Source organism: Nannospalax galili, unplaced genomic scaffold, assembly GCF_000622305.1.
Source record: "Nannospalax galili isolate Female #2095 unplaced genomic scaffold, S.galili_v1.0 scaffold189, whole genome shotgun sequence".
NCBI classification, from domain to species: domain Eukaryota; kingdom Metazoa; phylum Chordata; class Mammalia; order Rodentia; family Spalacidae; genus Nannospalax; species Nannospalax galili.
In genome coordinates this window covers 1,529,665-1,554,837 of record NW_008360331.1, presented here as the reverse complement: position 1 = coordinate 1,554,837, position 25,173 = coordinate 1,529,665, and the positions used below count along the sequence as shown (strand labels likewise).

The following is a 25,173-nucleotide window of genomic DNA, read 5'->3' as shown; positions in this document are numbered from 1 at the left end:
AGAATCATTAAACCAGCTCACCCTGGCACTTGAAGTACATTTGACAGAGAGTTCACTCTGATAGGTTCATCACATCAAAAAGAACTTTCCTGGTTAGGCATGGTGGTGCAAGCCTTTAATCCCAGCACCCAGAAGGTAGGGGCAAGTAGATCTCGGAAATCAAGGCCAGTCTGGTCCACAGAGTAAGTTCCAGGCCAGCTGAGGCTACAGGGAGACCCTGTCTTAAAAAAAAAAAAAAAAAAAAAAAACAGAAAGGAAAGAATGTTCCTGAAATCAGGTCTATCAGAGAGTTCACACGGGGGTTCTGCTGCTGCTATGGAGGTTAATAGTTCTTCAAATATTTTAAATCCAAAGCTCTTTATTTTCCATGCTTTGGGTTATGAAACCTGAAGATGTCAGTGAAGGTCCTGCTCAAGTCTGGTCCAGGTTCATACTCCTCAATGGAAGGGCAGCCCTGCCTGACACGGTCTTATCCACGCTGGAGGACAGAGAACAACCTTCCTCAGGATAAAGATCAGGCTCTAAATTTCATGGCAGAGTATCACTTGGAGATACTCTGCCAGCTGATACCTGAAGGGGTTTTTGCTTGATTAATTTTGTGTGAGGGATTAAACCTAGACCCTTAGTACTGTAGTACTAAGCTGCACCCTCAGCCCTTTTTCCCACACTTTAAGAAATTCTCACTATGTTGCCCAAACTTGCTTTGAACTCACTCTATAGCCCAGACTGGCCTTGACATTGAAATTCTCCTGCCTAAACATCCCAAGTAATTGGGATTAGAAACCTATATCACCAAGGCTGGTGTTAACCAGTGTTTAAGTTGGAAGCATAGCTGGGTGGTACAAAGTTCAGCCATGATTTCACTAGGATCCACTATCTGCTAAAGCTTACACAAAGCAGCTGGGATTTAGACACACACATGGGAAAGGTTTTCCTATCATTCCCTAGAGCCTCTCTATTGTGCCCTAAATTAAATTTTATCCTCTGAAAACAATACTTTTGGGCCAAGTTATCTTTCTTCCCCCAGGAAAATATTTATTGTCAATAGTTAATATTGACATCTTATTTCTAATAAAGCAGAATGGGAAGGGAGGATCAAGAAAGTATGTAAGAACACAGCATCACCCAGGCCCCAGTATAGCCCAAACTTTACCTCGTAGAAGTTGAGTGTCCTTGTTTTGGCTAACTTCTCTAAATGATAGTCTCCTACCTGTTACATGATTTGTTCCTGGTTCATGAGGATCAAATAAGGTAATTCATCTACTGTTCCAGACACAGATCTTGAGCACGTAATAAATGTTTCTTGTAAATTATTACAAGAAATTATCTACTTGGACATTTCCATATTCTTTGATTAACCTTAACTAAAATCATCATTCACTACTCTATCTTAAATAATTTCCCATTAGCTTAGTGCTAGCACAAAGCTACCTGAAATATATTTAAGATTCCCCTCATAGGATGGAGAGAAGTATGTGACCAACCATATTCACTTTCCAGAAGAAAACTCAAGTTATTTGTCATAGCAACCTCTTTCAGATATTTCTCTGCTGTCTTTATCTTAGTTGGTTTTCCTCTTCGTTTTAATTGCTTACTTTTATATTACACTTATTTGTAGCTTGTGTATGCACACTTATTGGCTGAGTGATACTGGAGAGGTTATTCAACTTCAAAACATCATCTTCTCCATCTGTCAGATGCACATTGCGGTGGACACCAATGACAACATCCTCCTAGCAACCCTCTTTAATAAGCACCTTTCTATTTGTCTGTATTCTATATTAGGTTGATTAACTTCTGTAAGTCATAGTATCTTAATTAAAATAGTGCTTGTCCTCTAGTTTATGAGAATCAAATAAGGTAATTAATCTACTGCTCCAGACATAGACCTTGAACACTTAAGAAATGTTAGTTGTGATTATTATAGGAAATTATCTATTTGGACATTTCTGTATTCTTTGAGAAATCTTAGCTGGAAGCATCATTCATTACATTACATTAGACAATCTCCCATTAAATTGGTGCTATATTCCTTCAAAGCCAAACAAGGAGGCTAACCATCTTAATACTTAGTCTAAATGTGGCTGCAGTGCTGGAGAGATGGCTCTGTGGTTAAGAGCACTGGCTGCTCTTGTAGAGTATGGGATTTGCTTCCTAGCACTCACATGGTGGCTAACAACCACCTGTAACTCCAGTTCCAGAAGCTTCAATGCCCTCTTCTAGCCCTCACTGGCATCGCATGACATCGGTGCACTTATATACATGTAGGCAAAACACTTGTACACATAAAATAAAAATAAATAAATCAAAATGATTTAAATAAAAGTGAGTGCCTAACTCAAGGTGGACCAAAATAAATAAATAAATAAGAGATTCTGGATTTAAGAATGAGAGAGGTCAATTTCCTATTAAATGCTGACATCATAAAATATAAATATCAGGAGTTGTCAGCTACATTTCCCTCTTTGGAAAGAGTGTGCACAGGGAACAGAAAATGATGCTGAAATGCTAGAGGAAAGTAGGGGTCTTGATGGTGCTGACAGCCCCTGGGTTCTTGCTCTTCCTGTAGCTTGTCATTCCTATTCAACATTCTAGTATCTTGCCAAAGGAAAAAAAATCATCCTTTAGCCATAATGATTTAAATGTGAGTCCAATCACTTGAAACTTTGAATAGTTATGAAAAGTAGATGAGATAAAATTAATAATTGCCTAGAATATTACTTGTCATGGAATAGCTGCTTTAAAAGGGTACCTATTGGACTATAGAGATGGCTCAGTGGTTAGGAGCACTGGCTGCTCTTGCAGAGGACATCAGTTCAGTTCCCAGCACCCACATGGCAGCTAACAACCATCTTTAACTCCAGTACCAGAGGATCCAACACCCTTTTCTGTTCTCCCTTGGCATTGCACATATTGGTACACTTAACATACATGCATGCTCATAAACAAAAAAATAAAAGAACTCACACACATAAAATAAAAATTGGTCAAAATAAGAAAATTAATTGGTCAAAAAGATTTAAATGGTGCCTATTAATATTCTTTAAACAATGCAAATATAAATTAAGTCCGTTAAGTAATGAACACAACTTTCAAAGTCTTCAAATCCTCTTGTAATTTCAAAATCACTCAAAAGGAAGATCTTTTGGTTTGTGATCCTGAAGGAATTTAAATATAAGAAATTCTCAGAATCAACTTTACTTCATATTTTACATGTCTAACTGAGAAACTCTCGCATAGCCAAACAACCTCAGAGAACAGTGAATCCCAAGACCAAGAATTGCACAATTCGGTTAACTTCTGTTCTCACGTTAAACACCTAGAAGGAGAGCAGAAAAAGAAAACAGACTCATCCCACTCACATAGGAAGGTCCAGCACTACCTGTAATGTACAACAACACTGACTTGGCTGCATCTATGCCTGCCTTTACACAGAAAAAGAGCATGCAGTAGAGTAACAGAAAATGCAGGCACCATACCTGGAGAGACGCCACACTGACAGTGTCAAAGTGGATGTGTCCATTAGGCTCTGTAACAGCAGGGTTGGAATAGCATGTCACTCCATTGATCGCAGGTAATGGTAACGTTTTAGGTTGGTGGGCTTTTTCTTTAGAACCAAAGTCATCATTCCCAAAATGGGTATGGTCATTCTGTATGTGAAAACAAACCAAAAGAATGAAAAGATTATAAGAAGAAAAAGGGTGGCCCACACAGATGAGAAAACAGTCTATTTTTATATCTGCTCTATTGTAATGAAATCTCTTTAAAGTAACAAAACTTCTCCTTCTTTAACCATAGTCTCATGTATTAGAGTCTATGATTTTTTTTCACAATAGGGGACAGATACTTTCTTATTTTGATGAATATGTATAGGATACAAGTTATGCATAGCTATTATTTGATATTAAATTGTGGGTACTTGCTCCAAATTCTATGATATGAATTGAGTATTTTTCTTATCTTGTCAACGCATTGACTTTTCATTCTCTTCACGTTTACAAGTATAATAAGTAGTCTGTTCACTTAATTCTAAGATTTCTGCTTATATTAAGGAGCCTTCAAAGTAACATAACAAATGTTTTCAGTAGTCTGCTTACCTGACCATATGTCTTTAATAACATCTTAAGTGTTCTTTCGAAAAAGAAAAGTATGTAAAATCCACCAAACACAGCGACTGCCTTCTCAACATAGTTGTCAATTTTGGGATTAAATCCAAATGCCTAAGGAGGGGACAAGAAAATTCAGATAAAACCAAGTAGTTGATTTTGGTTCCTAGAAAACAATATTATAATTTCGTAGTATGCGATTTGCCCCAAAGTTGTAAATCCATCTTCAAAAAAAATACTCTGAAACTTAAATAAGCAAACCACAAGCAATGCACTGAAACTTTATAACTAAAGCTGCCAGATCTTGCTACTGCGTCTCCGTAGCACCTACAGCAATATTTGCCTTGAGTGACTCACAGAGAGTAGATAATAAGTACTCATACATAGAACACTGAATTGCATTAAATATATCTTACAAATGTATTTCTAACAAGAAAATGTGAATCATTATCCTCATCAGTAATTAGCAAGTTGTATGGCTACACTCAAGTCATTTGATTCCCTTGGACTGTAAGTTTTCCTTCCTAAGTTCTTTCTAGATAAATATTATGGATAAAAACCTGTAACTCTTCGTTATATACAGATTAAAAACTAAATGAAGTTTTAGTTATTTTGTAAAAGAGGAGCACTCCCTTTATACTCTTTTCTCTGTTCCTGGGGCCTGTGTCTTCCTCTTTACATGCACAACATATATGCAAAGATGTCGTCTCTGTCTGCCCGGCTTTCTCTTGCTCGCCCTGTGGGTCCCTCTCCTGTTAATGTCTCTTCCTCTTTGGGGTTCCCCTTCTTTTTCCTCTCTTATTTTCCTTCCATTGTTTCTTTTCCTTATACGGCCACAGCGAAGATCCGAAATAAAACATGCACATTTTGGTTGATTAAGTGAGCAGCATACTATAATAATATCAGATCTATAACACATTTTCACCAAAGGGAAAAAAAAGTTGTTCTTTATTTACTGACCTGTGGGTGATTTTTCTCCTCCTCAGTCAAAAAAAAAAAAAAAAACTAACAACTACAAGGGAAGGTTCTGTCAACCATATTCACAGTTAACCTCTGTTCTTGCCGAGTTAAGGTAAGCACAGAAGGAATTTTGTGGTCTATATTCAGTAAATTGCATGTTTTACAGAAAAGAAAATAAGCAGTAAAATTGTGCTGAAAAATTACATTTGCCAAATGCAAGGCAGAATGAAATGTAAAGGCTCTCAGAGGTGCCCCAGCGCTGTCTGGGCACGCCCTGCTGCCTGGCCGCCTGGATAGTAATTTTGCCTCTGACACTGACATCCTTAGCCACAGACAAACTTTTTACATTTAGTGTGATTCAGCTTTCTCTTACCCAAAACACTATAAACTGAGTTATAAAACGCATGAGAACTATGGAGGTTAAAAATGTACAAAGCACTAGAATGCTTAAAAGAAGCAATTATTCACAGAAGCAAATGGCCCACGTGCTCACCTCTGGAATAAGTTGGAAAACTGCATTTGAGAAAAGTGTTCCAATAGCCAGCCCCACAAAATAAGTCAGAATTTTGGGAAAATAGGACTTCTTTATCAGTGGAGTCAAAATCAATCCCAGGAGAGAGGCTAGATTAATAATTGTCACCGACAGGAATCCATATGCCCAGACTGTGGGTCAGAGGGGAAAAAGTAAAAATTAATCACAGTCAAGGAGCCAAATGAAGTCTTAACTGTACATTAACCTTGAAACAAACTACATCTTCTGAAGCTTCACACAAAACAAATACTTGCTTTAAAACAAAAACTTCTCAATGAAAATAATACAGAAAATGGGAGCCTATGTACAGCAGAGTAAACAATAGAAACAGCATTACTGGGGTGTGGGGATGTAGCTCAATGGCAGAGTGCTTGCCTATCATGCATAAGGCCCTGAGTTCAATCTCCAGCATTTCATAAACGATGCATGATGGTGCATGCCTATAATCCAAGCAGTTGGGGCAGTATGATGAGAAGGGCAAGGTCATTTTCAGCTACACTTCAACCTCAAGGTCCATCTGGGCTACATGAGACAGTCTTAAAAGGAGAGGAAAGCGGGGGGGGGGGGGGGGGAGGAAGGCAAGAAAAGGGAAAGGAAAGGAAAAGAAAAACTGTTTACACTTTAATCCGTTCTACTTCATTATCAGAAGGTAGAAGCGTACCCAGCTTGAGGGAACTTGGGAGCTATCTGTCTAAACCATGACAAGCAATCTGAGGTCTACAGGATTCCAGCCACCAGCTTTATCTGTGGCTCAAGGGTGATCTTCAAACTCAGGCTTTCATTGGAAGACAAAGGCACTGAGCGTTTCGGGACAAAGGTATGAACTGAAGAGACAGTAAATGGTCAAGGCAGCTGGGGCAGCCTGGCTTCAAAGTGGCCATCACGTCAACATTGAGTTTCTCACAATCATTTGCACCCCTGCGATCACCTTCTCAGAAAGAAGCTCCTCAGGTAAAGAAACTCCTCCTCTGGCCCCCAGCTGCGGGCTCCTGGGACCTGGAGTCACCCCGTGCTGTGAATGCACAGGTAGTGAGTGACCTTGGAGACAGAGAAATTGCTGCATTGCATAACTCACCTTGCTAGGTCCAGATCAAGGCAAAAATCTACACTGGTGGGATGCTGGTGAGAGAATGAGATGGTTCCTCTTTCACTCTAATGCCCAGTAAGTACTCAATAACGATAGTGAGCAAATGCTATCCCAAGTTTGACAGCTAACCATCTGCAAAGCCTTCCTTCTTGATCCTGGAAGGATGGCTTAAGGACTAACTGGGAAGGTGAGTGAGACACGCACCGGATTATCACCAATGGCAGTGCAGGCTGAGATACATGACCATCAGAACTGTGTAACATGTTTTGACTAAGGGCCCCCCGGCAGCCTGCATGAGGCACTACTTGGAAGATAAGGAAATTGCCTCTGCATTGCCACTTCTTTACAACACACACCCAGAAAACACTAACATGTTGGGCCACTTTTCTTACTGCTACATGAACAACCTCATGCTCATCGAGTGTCTGCATGTGCCAGTCACTGTGCTGAGATATCAGCATGTTTTATCTCACTGGACTCCATGAAGCTCTTCAAGGTAAACACTGCTGCTACCTCCTTCCCACCCCTGAGGACTCTAGAACCTATGACGTTCATACAAGCCCAAGTCACACACATAGAACCCTAAGTTCAAACTCGGACAGCCCAGCTCCTTTGCACACATTCTTTAACAGTATGCTACAATACCCTCATAGAGGTCATCTAACTTTTAAAAGGTTCTCAAAACTAAAAGAAAAAAAACCATAAAATTTTGTCTTGAACTATACCTCAATGAACAGAAGATTGCTCCAAGAAACTCTATCTAGAAATAAACAAATTTAGAAAATGATCACTATGTTCAGTGAGCCTAGGATGTGAACGAATACATGCTTCTTGCCAGCAAGGGAGCATTCCATTTTCTGCTTGGAGGGCTGGGAAGTGTGTGGTGTGTGTGTCTGTGTGTGTATGTGTGTTTGTGTGTGTGTCTGTATGTGGGTGTGTCTATGTGTGTGTATCTGTGTCTGTGTGTCTGTGTGTATCTGTGTCTGTGTATGTCTGTGTGTATGTCTGTCTGTGTCTGTGTAGTGTCTCTGTGTGTATGTGTGTGGCCATGCACACACATAAATATGTATAGGCAATGCCATGTACCAAATGAAAAGGACACAAAACAATTGCAACTATAAGAAACATCATCACACTGCCCATGATGACTGTTCTCATCAGACGACCCCCTATCAGTTCTGCATCCTGGTCTTCCTAAATGCCATAGCCCACCTCACTTCTTGCACTACGTCTCACCTGGGACTATACTGCCTGCTCCCTCAGGCTTTCCACTTATGGAAAGTTCTCATTGCCCTGACTTCCTCTATGATGTATCTGTATAGTTCCCGTTAGCACAGAAAACATTCTATCCCATCAGTAGCCTACACAACTCATTCAATCAACAATATCTGTAATGTTATTAGGGAGACAAGATATATACATGTTGCAAACTGAAGCAAGACGACAAAGAAATTTTTGCAGGCCAAAAAGAGCCAAAACCACACACTCATTTCCAGCTCAGCTCCTACTGAGAATTCTTGCTCTGATACTCATTTACTTCTCCACAAAGCAGAAACCCCACGATCCATTTCAGTTGCCCACTTTCCACCAGTCAATTCCATAGACAGCTGGTAACTAAAACTGTCAGGTCTGCTTTGGCTCTCTCACTTCGTTTCTCAGTCCTCATTGTTTAGACCTTCATCATATCTTGGTCCCATCATCTGATGGAATATGGAAGCCTCTGATTGTCTCTGTCCCTCTGGTTGGCATGGTCTTCTGACCATCGTACTACAAAAATGAACTACTCATGTGCTTATTCAAAACAACCCTTCATAAAGTAACTCCCATCTACCCTCTCTAGGGCACTCACCCCCTCCTCAACATGGCCTTCACCCAGACACAAGGTTTCTGAATACAGAAACGCCTTGTGGTTCTCCATTGAGAAACCTATCTTCATTACTTGAGAAACTCACACATGGCTCTCCAAGCCAAAACAAACCACAGAAGCTTTCTTCCTCCCAAAGGCAGCAAGAGTCCCATAGCTCTTTGTTTGAAGTTAATTGGTCCAATTACCATACTTTGTGTGCTATAGAAATTGTAGCACTTATGTATTTATCTTCATGTTACAAAAACAGTAAGAGTCTCAAGAGAGGGGCTATGGGTCATTCAACCTCCACACCTAGAAAATTCTCCAGAAGACAGCACAAATCTGAGTGGATTCATGAATCTCTCATTTCAAGTTGCAACCCAAAGCTCTGTCAAAAGAAATGAGTCAATTCTCCTGCTGGTTTGATCTTTCTAACTTTCCCTGCCTTTGTGATCCTTCATGAGAGTCACTGAGAAAACTGCTGGAAGGTAAGTCATCACAGGAAAGGCACGCTCCATAGCTTCCTCCACCTATACTATTAGGGTACCATCTTTTCAAAAAGATCCATTTTCCCCACCCCTCTGGGACACCAGAGAATGAATTAATATGAAATTGTTGTCGGAACTTTCCAGGTGTACATATACCTTTCTCTAATGACTGGTTTCAGAGAGGGTATCTTCTTCTGTCTGAACTCTGAAAGAGCTACTAGAGCTCCAAGAAATAGCAATAACAACTGCCAACATTTGTTGAATACCCACTGTGTGTTGAACTTGTTGAACAGGTTCTCCAAACTTGTTCTACTTCAACTCCTTTAACTGTCACAACAACCCTTCAAGATATGTGCTGATATGATCCCCGTTCTGCAAATTGTAAAACATGATTCTATAATTATCCCTGCTTTCCAGATCTACAAACAGCCCAGAACTGAATTTCCACTTAGCCCCACTCAAATGAGAAGCTATACAGAGCTGTTGGCAGTGGGGTCTACAGTCAGAGATCCATACTTGGAAATCAGCTCTTCCCTTACAGCATCATAGGCTGGTTCCTTGACTTCGACACGCTGCGGTATTCTCCTACTTAAAACGCAGAGGAAAATAGCTGCTACCTTGTGCAGGTTTTTCAAGAGTAAAATAAATTACTAAGTGTTTAATAAGACGTCAATAAGTGTTGTTTATTATTTCCAAAACACTGAGTAAGCAAACCATCACCTGAGTCTTAGTTCATATTCTGCAGTGAAAAGAACAGGCTTAGGGTTAGGAGCCCTTGGGTGTTGGCCCTATGGGAAGCCACTTCTTTCTCAAACTTATAGCTCCATCATTGGTCACATTTAGTTGGACAGTATGATCTTCAAGGGCATTTCAAGTAAAATTCTATGATTCTTATCTCTTATTTAAATTTAATAGTACTCTGTAAACTCATTCAAAACTGAGGTAATTTTGGACCTTGAAATTACTGCTAAAATATGATTGATTTCTCCCCTCGAGAATTTAGCTTATCATCAGTTTACTGCACACATCAGTATGGTTTTATAAGGTAGATGAAAGGCAATTTCAAAAATGACAAAATGTAAGATCTCTGAGAAATGAAACTATTTTATCTGCCCACTAAAACACCAACATAAATGTGTTTAGAACATTTTTGCCTCGTCTCCCCTTTGAATTATTTTTATGTTGATTTCTTATTCCCTTGGATTAATTAGGTGTTAATTGTGAACAATTATATTAAGAATTCAGTACTTCTCACTATTTAAAAAAATTTCCTGTGAGAAAATAACATTACGCAGAGGCCAGGGGGTACAGGAAGCCTGGGAACACTTGTGATAGAAACGGGAGCCATAGCTGCACACAGTGGCACACGACTTTAATCCCAGCACTCAGGAGGCAGAAGCAGGCAAATTTCTGTGAGTTCAAGGCCAGCTCTCTCTACACAGCAAATTCCAGGCCAGCAAGTGAGCACTTGCTGCCCAGTCATGAAGACCAAGGTTCAAATCCCCAGCACCCACCGAAAAGCAGGTGTGGTCACTGCACTTCAGCAGACAGAGACAGGAGAATTGCTGGGGCTCATTGGCCATCAGCCTAGCTCCAGGTTCTGTGAGAGACTGTCTCAGGGGAATGCAGTGGAAAGTGACATGGTAGGACAGCTGGCATCTTCTTTTGGCCTCCACATGCACTCACACGTGTGCACATTCACCACACACACACTCACATACATACATACACATATACACACACAAAAATGAAAGATGCAATGCTCTCACCCTGTGCCAAGCACTGTTCTAGGCACCCACATATGTTAATTCATTTGGTGCTTCCCACAGTTCTCTAATAAAGGAGCTACTATTTCATCCACTGCACATATGCTGTAACCGACGCAAAAAGACACTAATTGGGTTGCCAAGTTCACACAGCCTCACTAAAATAAAGAGATTAAATACCACGTCAAATGGCAAGGCATTGCCAAACCAAACAGATTAGTAACAGCAAGAACCCTACTCTCTTTATTGGGTCCTCTGTCGAAATATTAGGTACTTCTCTGCTCTTGTAACTGAGCACTATTGACTTTTCTACTTTATGACTCTGTGGTGTTGACCCTAGAATTCTCTCTGACTTCCGCTTCCTCTTCTTATCTCCTGACTCCGACTGCTCTCACTCCCTTGCCCTAACTCTTGCCCTTGCCTTTACTCTGGTTTCCTGACACAGTCTTGCTCTGTAGCCCAGGCTGGCCTCCAACTCATGGCGATCCTCCTGCCTCAGCCTCTCAAGTGCTAAAATTGCAGGTCTGAGCCACCACATCCAAATTTAGAAACATATTGCAATATCAGTAATTTATCTGTACATAGTCAAGGATTTTCTTTTACTGGAGTCACTTCCTGCAATTGTACACACACTAGACACAATATATTTGTTCAACTAACAGAGCAGATCTTATATAATACCAAAGCCAGATGTTCCAAGCACTTTATGAATGTTGTTTTTAATCCTATGGCAACACTATGAAAAAGGAACTAAATTAGATGGCATAACTGAGACAGAAAGAAGTTAAAATCATGTTTGCAATATAGCTGCACCTTTACTATTCTGTACTACCAGTAAATATTAGCATATTTAAGATTTTGACGAATTTACTTTCAAATATAAGGCATAAAGTATTGAAATGAAAAAGACTTGTAGATATGTAAAATGTTCTAGCAAAAACATTTATAATTATTAAACTTGCTATTATTTCAAAATTGAAAGTATTCCTAGTCACACAATTACTAATTACATTGATAAATTAATACTTGATGGTTTCTGTTCTTTGGATATGAAGAAGGTGAACAAGATCGTGGGTTCTGGAGCTGAGACAACCCAGGTTGAATAGGGCTTGACCACTCAAGTTGTGTGACTTCCAGCAAACAACTTTAAGCAGCCTATACCTCAGTGTTCTTGCCTATAAAATAGAAAGAACAGTAACTTCTTCATAGAGCTGTATGAGGATTGGATAAATTCATACATACACAGTACTTGGACCAGTATCTGTTACGTAGCAATACTACCAAAGAACTGGCTGTTGTTCTCTTTGTCAGTATAGTTATTCTTGTTGTTAATAAATAAAAGAATGGGGGTTGGAGAGATGACTCAATGGTTAAGAACACTGGTTGTTCTTGCAGACTGGATGGGTTTAAACAAAGGAAAATACAGCATGGGACAGGTAGGAATGAGGGTGTGGACCTGGGATGAGTTGAAGGGGGTGAATATGATCAAATTATTCTGTATGAAAAATAAAAATAATAAATAAAAATTTTAAAAATAAATAAATAAAAGAATGGAAAGGGACACATAAAGCAATCCAAAAAGGAAATAAAACTGGCAAGGTGTCCTTTGTCTTTGCCTACAACCCTCTTTATAGTCTCTACCAACACTCTTGTCGGATGAGCTTGCTCAGTCCTGCATCTTTAAATGCTGTCTTCATGACAAATCTCCACTGTTGATCTCTGATCTCAGCTCTGTGTGTGTGTGTGTGTGTGTGTGTGTGTGTGTGTCACACCTACCTGACTCCACCTGAGAGTCTACATCATCTCCCAGTAGCTGTGCCTTCATTCTTTTTTCTCCACAATAAAAACTCCACCATAGTCCATAACCCCAGAAATGCACACACGGCTATGAATTCAGTGTCTCTGGCTCAAACTTTGACCAGTCTTCCCCTCCTCTACATCTGATCTGGAGGCAAACCACTTCAGCTCAACCTTCAAACTACACCCCAATCCTACTGCTTCTCCCTACCTCTTCTCCCCACCTCAGTCCAAGTCGCCATCATCTTGCCGCACCCCTGGTGGCGGCCTCCAGGCCAGTGTCTTTGCTCTTGCGCCGGTCTCTATATTCAAGATTCAGACAGAATGCTCCTTTATAGACTCGAATAAAATCCTTGCCCTCCTTTGTTTAAAACTGATACTCAGAATAAAATCCTACCGCACCCTGCAGGACCTCCACCTGCCACGCCCTCTGTTCCCTAGTGTCGTCGTCCCCGCCCCCTCCCCGCACACAGGACTTCCTGTGATCCTTTCTCATGCCAAGCTCACTGTGCTGGTTGTTCCCTCAGCCATGAATGCTCTGCCCACAGGTCTGTTACAGCCTTCACCTCCAGCCATGACACCTGTCTCCCTCACTCTCTGAATTTTCTTCTCAGCATGCATCAGTCTGACACAATATTATTCATTTTCTTGCTTATTTAAATGTGTATTAGGGGCCAAACACAGTTGCCTGGGCCTTTAAATCCTAGCACTCAAAGGCAGTCGATCTCCATGAAATCGAGGTCAGCCTGATCTACACAGTGAGTTCCAGGCCAGCTGGGGCTTCAGGGAAACCCTCTCTCAAACAAAACAAAACAACAACAACAAAAAAAAATGTGCATTAATTCCTTTCTCTTCTGTATTGAAAGTCCTAAAAGGGGAAGGAATTTTTCTCATTCACTACTGACTCCTCAATGTGGAGGACAAACGTCAGCATGGTATTCAATAAACACTGAATGAATAAATTAATAACAAATTAAAATCAAAATATCTATGTAGAACAAGTTAGCAATTTTAAGCTATCGAAAAATTGCAGACACGGGTTGGAGAGATGGCTCAGCACTTAAGAGCACGGGCTGCTCTTGCAGAGGACCCAGGTTCTGTTCCCAGCACCTACATGGCAGCTAACAACTGTGTGTAAACTCCAAGTCCAAGGGATCCAGTGCCCTCTTCTGACCTCCATGGGTATTGCATGACACAGGTGCACTTACATACATGCAGGCAATGCACTTTTACACATAAATTAAAAAATTTTAAATAAATAAAATAATTTTTAAATTTCAGCCAAAGATAGTATATACCTGTTAATCCCAGTACTCAAAAGGGGGGGGCAGGGAGAGAAAGGAAGAAGGGAGAAAAAGAAGAAAGAAAAAAGGAGGGAGGGAGGGAGGGAGGGAGGGAGGGACACAAACAACTGGTTTCTTTCAATGGTGAAAATACTCCATGTATTTAAGTAAGTGAACTATATATTGAGCAAACATTAGAGAATTTTATATTTTAAATTTCTCTACAGCAGACTATCCCTTTATAATTCTGTGTTTATGATGACACCATTCTAGACAAATCGGTTTCTGCCATCTTTTGTCTATGAGTGTTAAAATACTAATAACTCAATGCTTTAAGATTTCATCAAGGAGCACATTAGTTCCTCATTCCTTCACTCAGAATTGCAGATAAACTGACAAGTTTTAAATAACAACAGGTGATGGAAACGGATCAGTCAATTATAAGCCAAACAGTTAATATATAAGCCAGTATGCACAGCATAACATATTGTTTAAAAATCAATACTGTGTTGAATATAGGCATATAAAATCATTTATGTATATGACATTAAAGTAGAAATGAAACTGTCTAGGGAAAAAGAAGGGCTAGTGGAAGGGGAAGGAAGGGCATTCTGAAGGGGAGTAGGCTTTATATATAATATGCACTTGTATGAAGATGTCCTTATGTAGCACAGTACCATATACAATGAATATATACAATGAAAACTAACTAAAGAAATAAGAAGAAAGGATTGAATTTTATAGTTTTTAATTGGTACTAGGGACAGTCTTGAGTCGACGAGCAGCAAGAGTATTATTTATGAAGCTTAAAAGAGTCCAAATTGTTCTTATTTTAAACCCTTGCAAAATCTTAGGTATTTTATCAGGAGGTGTCATGCAGGCTAATAAAAAGCAATAAAATCGAGTGAGGGAGAATGCATGCTTCCAGGATACCTTCAGAAAGACTTGGCTTCACTTTGTGCTTGGGCCGATCTTCGCAGGGATGGAAGTTCAACTGCTGTAAAATTGCTGGGCAGATGGCAGAAAAGTTTGAGCTGGTTATCTGGGTAGCATTTGAAAAACCATGAATGGAAAAGATGTCTTCTGCTGATAAACACTGAAAAAGAGTAAACACAGGAAGACAGACAGTAATACAGTAAGCGCAAGCAGGAGAAAATACCACAGGGAGACACAGAACATTACATCCAGGCCTACAGCACTGATTGATTCTATACCAGAGCCCACTACAGAAATGAATGGACCTCCAAAATGGTGAAGTTATCCACAGTTCTTTAAAACTAGAACCAAAAAAGAGTAAAATAGTCAAAGACTTTTTAAATCAACAACCTACCTACTACGGACAAAGATTAAACATTGATTTAGGAGTTGAGAAAGACTAAAAAATAATGAAAGCTGAGCTGAGGCTCTAACTCAGGGGTAGGGTACTTACCTAGAATACAGAAAGTCCTGGGTACCCTAGTACTTCAAAAAATGAAGAAATAAAGGCAGAGCAGTAGCATCTGAACACAGAGGTTTAAGGTGATTTTTGTATCAGTTTATCATTTTTGTTGTTGTTTGAATGGGTATTTTGTGGGAGCTGTTGGAGTGGCTCTCTAGCATTTCTTGTTGACCAGTACCTGCTTCCTTACAGTTTTATAGTTTAGAACTATGTCTCTCATCTACACAATAAATTCAATACGGAAAAATTTGTTTCAAATACATCTTAGCACAAACTATCGTTTACTAAAATATGTATTATTCTAATTAATGATAAGTAGCTTTTTCATGTTATATAAAGTTTTGGAAACAGTGCTGGGCTATTTAGAAATTCGTTAACTCTTTAATGGGGCAAAGAGTCTGTATTAGAAAAAGAAATCTCTGCAAAAAAAATACCTTTTTAAATGGATCATTTACTCTCTGGTCCATTTTAATTTTAAACTATCTTCTAAATATTTGCATCACTAGTAAGATTATAAAATAAATTAAACATTAATAAGTTAATGCTATAAGAATTATCAGGTATGAGAAATGTTTAGTCACTAAAATAGAAGCCTGTCTTTAATCAATTCGGAAACATTCTTTGCCATTTCGGCCAAAACACAAATCCCACGAAAATAGCTTTGTGCTATAAACAGAATTGTGTTCCTCAAAATTCACATTGCATTCCTAATCCCTAACCTGACAGCATTGGAGATAGCATCTCGGGCAGACAGAGTTAGATGAACCCATGTAGGAAAGACCCCATCAAAGGGGATGAGAGCCTTATTGAAAAGAGGCTCAAGGGGCTGGAGGGATGGCTCAGTGGTTAAGAACACCAGTTGTTCTTGCAGAAGACCTGGGTTCAAATCCCAGCACCCACATGGCAGCTAACAACTGTCCATAACCTCAGTCCCGGGGATCTGACAGCTTCTTCTGACCTCTGCAGGCATTGCTCGAAACGGGTGCACTTACCTACATGCAGGCAACACATGCATACACATAAAATAAAAATAATAATTTTTTTTAAAAAAAGAGACTCGAGAACATGCTCCTTTGCTCTCTCAGCCGTGAGGGCACAGTCAGAAGGGGTCTGTCTACAAGACACAGACACAGCCCTCACCAGAGAGCAATGCTCCAGAAACTTGATCTTGGACTTTCTGTCCCTATGAGCAAATAATTATGAGTAAATAATTTCTGTTGGTTAAAGTACCAGGCTATGACATTTTGTCATGGCAGCCTAACCTAACGAATGTTCTATGAATGGTACTGAGCTGAGAACTCAAAAACTGATGCAATTATTTGACCATAAAGTATTTTGATTCCTTCCAATAGCAAAATTTTGAGGGACGCAATTCTGTTTATAGCACAAAGCTATTTTAAAATTCCAGATTTTGATACAAAAAAAACCCAATACTTTTTATAAAGGAAAAATGAAAACACATCAAATATAGCAAAATGCAAGCAACTACAGAAAGCTAATATATGTATGTGATGGTAAGTTTATAATCTTTAGGGATATAATAAGTAGGTGTGTATACACTCTTCCTTATTCAACCCATTCTCTCCTTTGGTTTATGATATTAGTAGCTGTGTACTGGTCATCAAACACCAAACACACTGCTCTACTAAGTCATCCCTGGGGCTGCAAATTCAGGACACTAAATTAATAGATGGATAGCCAGCTGGGGAAAGGGAAGAAAGCAGAGCTTACTCAGAACGAGAAGGGTGCCCAGGGCCATAACTGCTAGGTGCAAAACTACAAACCAAGGCCGGGTTTGTCTTCCATCCCAGCATTCAGGAGGCAGAGACAGGTGGATCTTTTTGAGATAGAGGCCACCCTGGTCTACATAGTGAGTTCCAGACCAGTTTGCACTGCAGGGAGACCGTGTCAAAAAACAAAACAAAATGAACCTACAGAGCATACAAGGGTCAGCCATGATTCCAGGAATTAATAGGTATGCTAGCACAAACACAAAGCAGTACTGTCTCCCTGCAAGGACGTCTGAACCTACTTGGATTTCAGGTTCCTCCAACCCAGAAACATGAGGCAGAAGGGAAACTGTCTATGGATAATGTCCAAAGCCTTCTCAGACTTCACACCCTAAGGCTTCCAAAATTTGATGATCAGTAAGGACATTTTTTAGGCTCAAAAATTATGACCTATTACTAGATCAGAAAACTACTTGCTAAAACGTAGTGTTTTTTTTTTTAAAGATTTATCTTATTTTATGTCTTTTGTCTGAATGTACGTATAAGCACCACATGCTTGTTTGGTTGGTGCCTGCAGAAGTCGGAAGAGGATGCCTAGTCCCCAGAGCTGGAGTTACAGGCAGTTGTGAGCTGCCGTTTGAGTGCTGGAAACAAAGCCCAGGTTCTCCAGAACTCCAGTAAACACTCTTCATGCCTAAGTGATGGCTCCAGTCCCCTAGCCTTTCTCCCCCCTGCCCCATAGTCTTTCTTAATGAAGTAAAATGAACACTAATGAAGAGTACAGAGCATGTCCATCCCACATAGCAAGGTTGTATGACTTGGTCAGACTTTAGCTTCTGTTACACATTATGTATATTACATACATGCATGTTATATCACACTAGACATTTATTTCTTATTGTAAGTGACGGTAAGGTTCCAATGTCATGGTCTTTTCTAATTGCCCATTGTGCATTTTCAAAAATTCTACTGTGAGCAGTTGGGAAAAAATTAAGCAGCGCAGTCAAATGAGTATAGGGTAAAAAGTGAAAGTTTAGAATCTTCATGATCTGGGCAGCATTCGCAAAGAAACTGTTGCTGGGCTGGTGGTTAGAGATCATAGTACTTGACAGTTGCAGCTGCCCAATAAGTGCACAGAGGCAAAGAGATGGCAAAGTTGAAGGCTAGCCCTTGTGACAGGAGAGTGAAAGCAGGCTCTAACAGCGTGCCAAAACAGAATCAATGCAGTCCTGAGGAACTTCAGATTGCTATCTGCTAGAAAAGAGAGCACAGATAATTTTAGACAATAGCCTGTTTTACCCTCAGTCTTGATTTTTTATTATGCATTGATTTAAAAAGTTGAACCCTGAAACAAAAGAAAGTAGTTGTCAAGAAAAGGGCAGAGTCTCCAGTACAGGGGCAAACAGGATGAGAGCCCAGTGCCTAAGCAGACAGGGCACAAAAACAGGTTGGACCGGTGACTCTATTGAGGGAGTCTGACCCCTCTCAAACACACCTCCTCACAACAGTGAATGATACCTCCTGGGAATTATAGGATCGTGAGGACTCCTCAGAAAACAGCTCAGGGTGATTGCACTGAATGGCATGTGCAGTAAGCAAAGTCAGTGATATCCCTCCCCCTTCACATGCATCCACTAACAGCTTTCTTTTTCAGCTATTTTTAATGATACTCTATTCTCTAGAGTGACAGCCTGACTTCTAGGCTTTGTGCTCTCGGGGAGTGGGGTGGGTATAACTTAATCTGCAGACATTACGGCATCAGTGCATTGAGAGTTGCCTTAAAGACGTCTTTAAAGTTTTGAGTTAACTTCTGTTTTCTCATTTCAGCCACAATAAACTGATCTAATCACCTTTTGTACACAAAACACCTAAACAAGGTAGTCATGATGCTAAGGAGGGCTTATACCATATTATACACCCGACTCCAAATTATACTCAAAATCATTTCAGCAAACAGTTCCACACATTTCTGCTTTTGGGTGCCCTACTTTTTCACGTGGTATGAAGTTTCTCTGCTCCATCCCCAAAAGTCTTTATAGAATCCTGGGACTAGTATAAGGAAATGATGATGAAAGATTGAGCAATTACAGCAAGTTCCTCCCTCTGCATTTTATACTATTGAAATCTATATAAGAAAGTATTTATTATGGGGCTGAAGAACGGCTCTGTGGTTAAGAGCACTTACTGCTCTTGCAGAGAACCCTTATTCAGTTTCCAGCACCCACATAAGGTGGCTCACAACTGCCTGTGACTCCAGTTAGGGAATCCAGTGCCCTCTGCCTTCCATGGGCATTGCATGCATGTGGAGCACATAAACTCACACAGACACACACACATATAAATAACAATAATTTTATTTATATGTTTATTAATTTTATTTATCATTACTTATATATCTATTATGTAAATATATAAATTTCAAGACTTGAAATAGCCTAGCTGCCACACTTACAAAGATTCTTCTTCACTAAATTTTAAAATTATTTGCATTCTATTTTCTAGCAGATAGCAATCTGAAGTTCATCAGGCCTGCACTGATTCTGTTTTGGCACAAAGTTAGAGCCTGTTTAAGTCTGAACTCGTGTTTCAACCTTGACAGCCATTCTTGTGGGACCTGCATCGTCTTGCTTTAGTAAAAACACGGCTAAGATGGTTTAGAATCTTCCTTCCATCAATAGCTGACTATTTTCAACACCTGACCAAATTCCCCCATCCCCTACCCTCAACACCTGTCACACTGACCTACCCTCGAGAAATTTTCTTAGTTCTTTTTAATCAAAATACTCCTTACACTTGGTGTTTCCACCCACAGGCATTTCCTCATCCCTGTTCTTAGCTAATTCCTGCTGTGTTTGGGGGCACACCAGTACTATACTGAGGCCTCTTTTCCCCTTGTAGTAGATAATTTTGAATGGATTTCACTGGGTGCTCAGGTTACACATTATTTCTGGCCATGTCAGGAGGGTATTTTCAGATGAGAACTCAGTAAGAGACTGCTTCCCCGAGGTGAATGGGACATGATCCAGTCTATGGAAGGTTTGACTAAAACGAAGGGCAGATGAAGGAGGAATTCACTCAGTTTCCCTACTTCACTGCCTGGCTTGGAATGTCACATCTTTTTCTCTGGGTCCCAGTCTGGAATTTACACCATCAATTCCATGGCTCTCAGTCTTTCGATCCAATTACACTGCTGACTTTACTGCATCTCCAGTTTATTGATGGCAGATCCCAGGACTTAGAAATTCCTCATTCTCTCTCTCTCTCTCTCTCTCTCTCTCTCTCTCTCTCTCTCTGTCCCCCTTCCTCTTTGGTCTCTCCTTTCTCTCCTTTACTCATTCCCCCCTTTCTGTTTCTCTCTCAACAGATACAAGGAGCTCCAGATAGATAAAAATCTATCTATCTGTATATCCTACTGGTTCTGTTTCTCTGCAAATCCTGTTAAGACACCCCACTGCAAAAGTTCCTGAGTGAAAAGCTCTTTTCATCATTTCAATGCTGTCAGATTCTGGTTTTCTTTAACAATGATCAAGTATAATAGACACGCCACTGTACGACACATTGCATTAATCCATTCATTCATTCATTACACAATTATTTAATAAATCATAAAAGCCTGAGGTAAATAATGATGAGAGAGAAGTTAAATGTAGAAGGAATCGGAGGATGACAACTAGGGAAGAAATAAAACAGAAAAAAATAAGCCACTGAGAGACTTCAACAACTGTGCCAAAATAAATCACATATCCCAAGATCTATAAAACCAGAGCAAAAGTGATAAATCCCTAACAGATATGATAAAGAACTGTGACATTTCATATGGTGGAAAAACTGTATGCAGAAATCATCGAAACCAAGTTTGAGGATAAAACTGTAGAAACAGAAAGCGGAATTTGCTCTTGCTGTGACTAAGGAGCCTAGGCAGGGACACATTAGGCAACACGGTGGCCAGAGGCATCTGAATTCACAGTGCCTACAGGAAAGCAAATGGAGCTGAGCTGCAGGTTTTCTCTGAGAAACACTGGAACCAGAGATAAAGCTGTGGCTGTCCTCTGTAGAGTGCTGATAGTAAACTGGGTGCTGGGGATCGGGGAAGATCAGGAGAAAGCACATAGAATAAGAGCAAACGCCTTGGGAATACACACATTCATGCAAAAGCAGGAGAAATAATACAGGCCAGTAAAATACAGGGAATGTCAATCACCTGCCTAGACTACATTCTCCATGAGTCAGTATAGACCTCCTTCCCGTCATGGTGATACAGGTGACCTAGACCAGTCTACCCAGAGCTACTGAAGAAGTCATTCTCCACTAGGAGCACCACGAGTCTAAAGACTCCACAGGCCTTTTGCCACCATGTGAAAGAAGGCTAAGGAGCAAAGAAAAAGATTTTAAAACTACCACAGCTCTGAACGTGTCCTGAGGTTAAAATCCCCTTGACTCCTTACTTATCTGAATGTAAGAATTCTCTTTTTGGCTAAAGGTAACTTACATTTCTCCTTACTCTTCAAAGTAGCCCTTGTTAAGACATAAACTTTTATTTGTTTGTTTGTTTGTTTGTTTGTTTTGAGACAAGATCTGGCACCCTCACACCAGGGTTTAGGCTAGCCTTGGAACTAATTAAGAAGCCACAGCAATCCTTCTACCTCAGGCACCCAAGGGCTGGAATTGGAAGCATGAGTCACTGTGCCCAGTTAAGGGCTGAGGGTCGTGGCGCACACCTTTAAGCCCAATACTCAGAAGGCAGAGGCAGGTGAATCTCTGTGAGTTTGAGACCAGCCTGTTCTACACAGAGAGTTCCAGGCCAGCCTTGGCTACACAGTGAGACCTAATCTATAAAAGCAAAATAAAAGAAGAACTTTTTTAAGTCATTTTAAACAACTGAATGAACACTACATTCATAACCTGTGGTGGCAAAAAAAAAAAAGATAAGCTTTCTCATTCTTTGAAGCTTTGGCCAACACCCAGGCTATTTTCTGTACTTGGCAAGTGGCATCCATTAAACAGTACAAACAATAAGACCTTCTGATCCTGTGCCCTGTGCCCTGCCTTCATACCACACCAGAACTGAAATATCATCCCACTCAGTGTCAGTTTTTGCCATGGTTTGGGACTCTGAGGAAAGTTAAGTAGCTCGCACCCCTAGCAGGGACTCTGCCACAGGACTGTATTCTCTCTGTGCAGGTAAACCTGAAGTGCTTACTGACTTACTGATGATCAAAATTAGAAACACCAAGTTTTCCCTAAATTTACAAAGTAACCCAACTATACAAACGAAATTCCATTACAAAGCCCTAAAGGGATCCTGAGGCGGGATCTGAGTTTAGAGTCCACGTTGGAAAGAACTTTAATTTCTTTCTTTTTCATAACTTCTGTACCCTTTCTTGTTCCTGAAGGACTGCTACATCTACTGGTTTCCAGCAAGAATGCAGCTTCCTTCTGGAATTTGCCATGCATGCAGCTGTGACTGAAGTCATCCTTCCCACACCTCACATGAGGGACAGTCTCCCGTTCTATCCAGGGATGCCACTGTGAACAAAATCCATAGAAAGCTGCCTGCCACTCTGAGCCTGTCTGCTCCCTCTCCTTCCACATTTCCCTTCCCTTCCTTTTATTCATTAACCATGTTCCCTGGACAGGTGCTCTGACAAAGCGTGGAAACAAGTCATGACTCCCATCCACAGACGTGTCATTCAGCAGAGAGAACAGACATCAAATGGATCAGTGTAGTAAAGGTGTGCATGATGATTTGTGGGATAAAGTCAAGAAGACATCAGTCTCAATTCATTGACAAATGAGTTTTCTAAACAATAGTTATCATGGGTGATTTGAGAAACAGAAGAACCACACAGCATATAGACTACCAATCACAGAAAAAATCTGGATAAAGAAACCACATCTTGGAAAGGGCATTGTCCAAGATTAGTTCATAAGAGTTGAAGAGAACTGAGAGCACCTGGATCCTGCCTCCACGTAGTAAAGCCTTTGCGAGGGGACTGACACTGATTCTATCCACTCCAACAGCTATCAAAGAGCCTGAAAACAAATCCTGAGTCCATCACTCTCAAGTCCAGCCTTGGAAGACAAAAGAAAAATGAGGAGGAATCCAATGGAGGGATATTTTTGGAAGCTCTCATCAAGAAATCTCAGTGGACTCTGATACAAACATTCTAAGTTTGCCCTGTTCTGACTTTTTTCTAGTTCCCCATCTAGAACTTGTAATGTTAATTACTCTTGCCTTTACTTCTCCTTCACATCTCCTAGGCACCAGTCAAGGACTTTCTTTTCTCCCAACAGTTAAGAGTTATGCAATTTGGGAGTCTTTTAGCTAGACTCACTGAAGAGGTACCCCAATTGCCTCACCCTGCATCCCTGTTCAGCATAGAAGATGCCAGAGCGTTCTGCATCCATATTCCCTACTCAAGTTGGGTAACCTCTTCAGAGGAGGGTGTGATGAGAATAGGAGGTAGGAATTGGCTAGGCAGTTAGGGTAAAAAGACTCCAAAGAAAAGTAGCCAGTTTCTTGGCTAAAAATCAAAATGTCTTTGGGCCTCTTAGCAACATACTCTATTCCAAAGACCAAAACTGTCAAAAGTATTTGGGAGCTCTTATCTAATCCTTAATAGATTGTAGGGTTACCTCTTGGGGAGGGGGGTAGAGTAGCCAAAAGCCTCATAATAAAAAGTACATGAAGTTGTTTAGGAAAAAGTGATGGGGAGACATGGGAGGAGTTGGAGAGGAGAGAGTGGGCATGGATTTTACCAAAACACGTTATATGCATGTATGAAATTCTCAATAAATTTCTTTAAAACTGTTATACTAAGTGAAGTAACATAGACTCAGAAAAATAAACGATGTATGTTCTCCCTCATATGTGGATCCTAGCACCAAATCCTTCTAAATTCCAGGTCCTTTTAATAAGATGATGCTATACAGCAGTCCCTTCTGCATGAAATAACTGCCATCATAATGACTTCAGCTGAGCCTGACTGCTAAACATCATCACAGTTGAGCTTGTTGACAGTTGTGCTCATTCATTAAAGGAGGTTGGGCAAGCAGGGTCATTGGACCCTCACCAGATGATCCAGCCACTCTTCCCCGCCAACTCTATGTAATTCGACCCTAATCACACATGGCTTCCTGGATTTGGGGAGGGCTAAAGTATACAATCTGGGGAAGGCTGGGAAGAGAAGGCATGACCCATGCTGGGTAAAGGCTTTCCAGTGTGCATACCCTCAGGTCATACATACACCTCAGCAACCCCTCAGTTATCTCGGTAAATAAGCGCAATAAATTCATTGGTTCCCCAATAAGACTTTAATCAAACATTGGCTTGACACTAGAACCTTAAAAGGGAATAAGCATTGCTTAGCATCCTCAGGAAAAGAAGTCTCACAACAGATGGAAAATTTATTTGTTAATGCTATTATGTCTCATAATTATTTAAAAAAGAAAATGAGAGTGTAAAAGATGTTAAAAGGATATGGGAATGGAGATATTTTCCAAAATAGAAAAAATGAGAAAGCCTAAGCAATTGATGAACGACTGTTTAGATTTGTTATATATAAAGGATGAGACAAAAATAATATACACATAAAAAATAATATACACATAATCTTATAAGGTCTATGGTCATAGTTTAGGCAACTAGTCTAAAAACAAAAATATATATCTAGTCAAGGTTTATCTGAGAATATTTGGATTTTTACCCAACCCTTATCTACATGGAACTAACCTTATTGGATGTTTAACAGCCATACTTTGAGGCCTATACTAATGTATTGTTCAGAGGGACTTAAAGGAAAGTTTTTGCCCCTTGCCCTCCAAGGTCAACTAAGTTCCAGGGGACTATGGAACATCTCTCAAAATGTCCTGTAACTGTGGTACATCACCTGTCCTCTTGTTCAGGGAGGCCAGGAGACCACACGAGATGGACTTGAGCCAGTGTCCAGTCTACAAAGAGGAGGGTCAACTCAGAGGAAACATCTCACTCATGCTTCCAAGTGAAGCCAGACATGCTCGAGCAGGACCTTTGACTTATCTTCACATAGATGGAACTGGTAAAAGAAAGGATCCAGGGGCTCCTCCCAAGCCCATGCGACCCCTGAGGAATAGATCCTCAAATGACCTTAAGCGTAAAAAT

General features: G+C 40.3%; 1 protein-coding gene across 1 annotated transcript in view; it reads right to left on the bottom strand.

Annotated features, from left to right (window-relative positions):
• Slc39a8 (solute carrier family 39 member 8) overlaps positions 1–25,173 on the bottom strand; it is an 85,378-nt gene that overhangs the window by 41,879 nt on the left and 18,326 nt on the right. Inside the window, exons 2-5 of the mRNA XM_017796397.2 lie at positions 14,799–14,961; positions 5,560–5,729; positions 4,098–4,220; positions 3,480–3,650 (exon numbers count right to left, since the gene is read on the bottom strand). Of these exons, the coding sequence (XP_017651886.1) occupies positions 3,480–3,650; positions 4,098–4,220; positions 5,560–5,729; positions 14,799–14,961 (627 nt within the window). The remainder of the gene's footprint in view (positions 1–3,479; positions 3,651–4,097; positions 4,221–5,559; positions 5,730–14,798; positions 14,962–25,173) is intronic.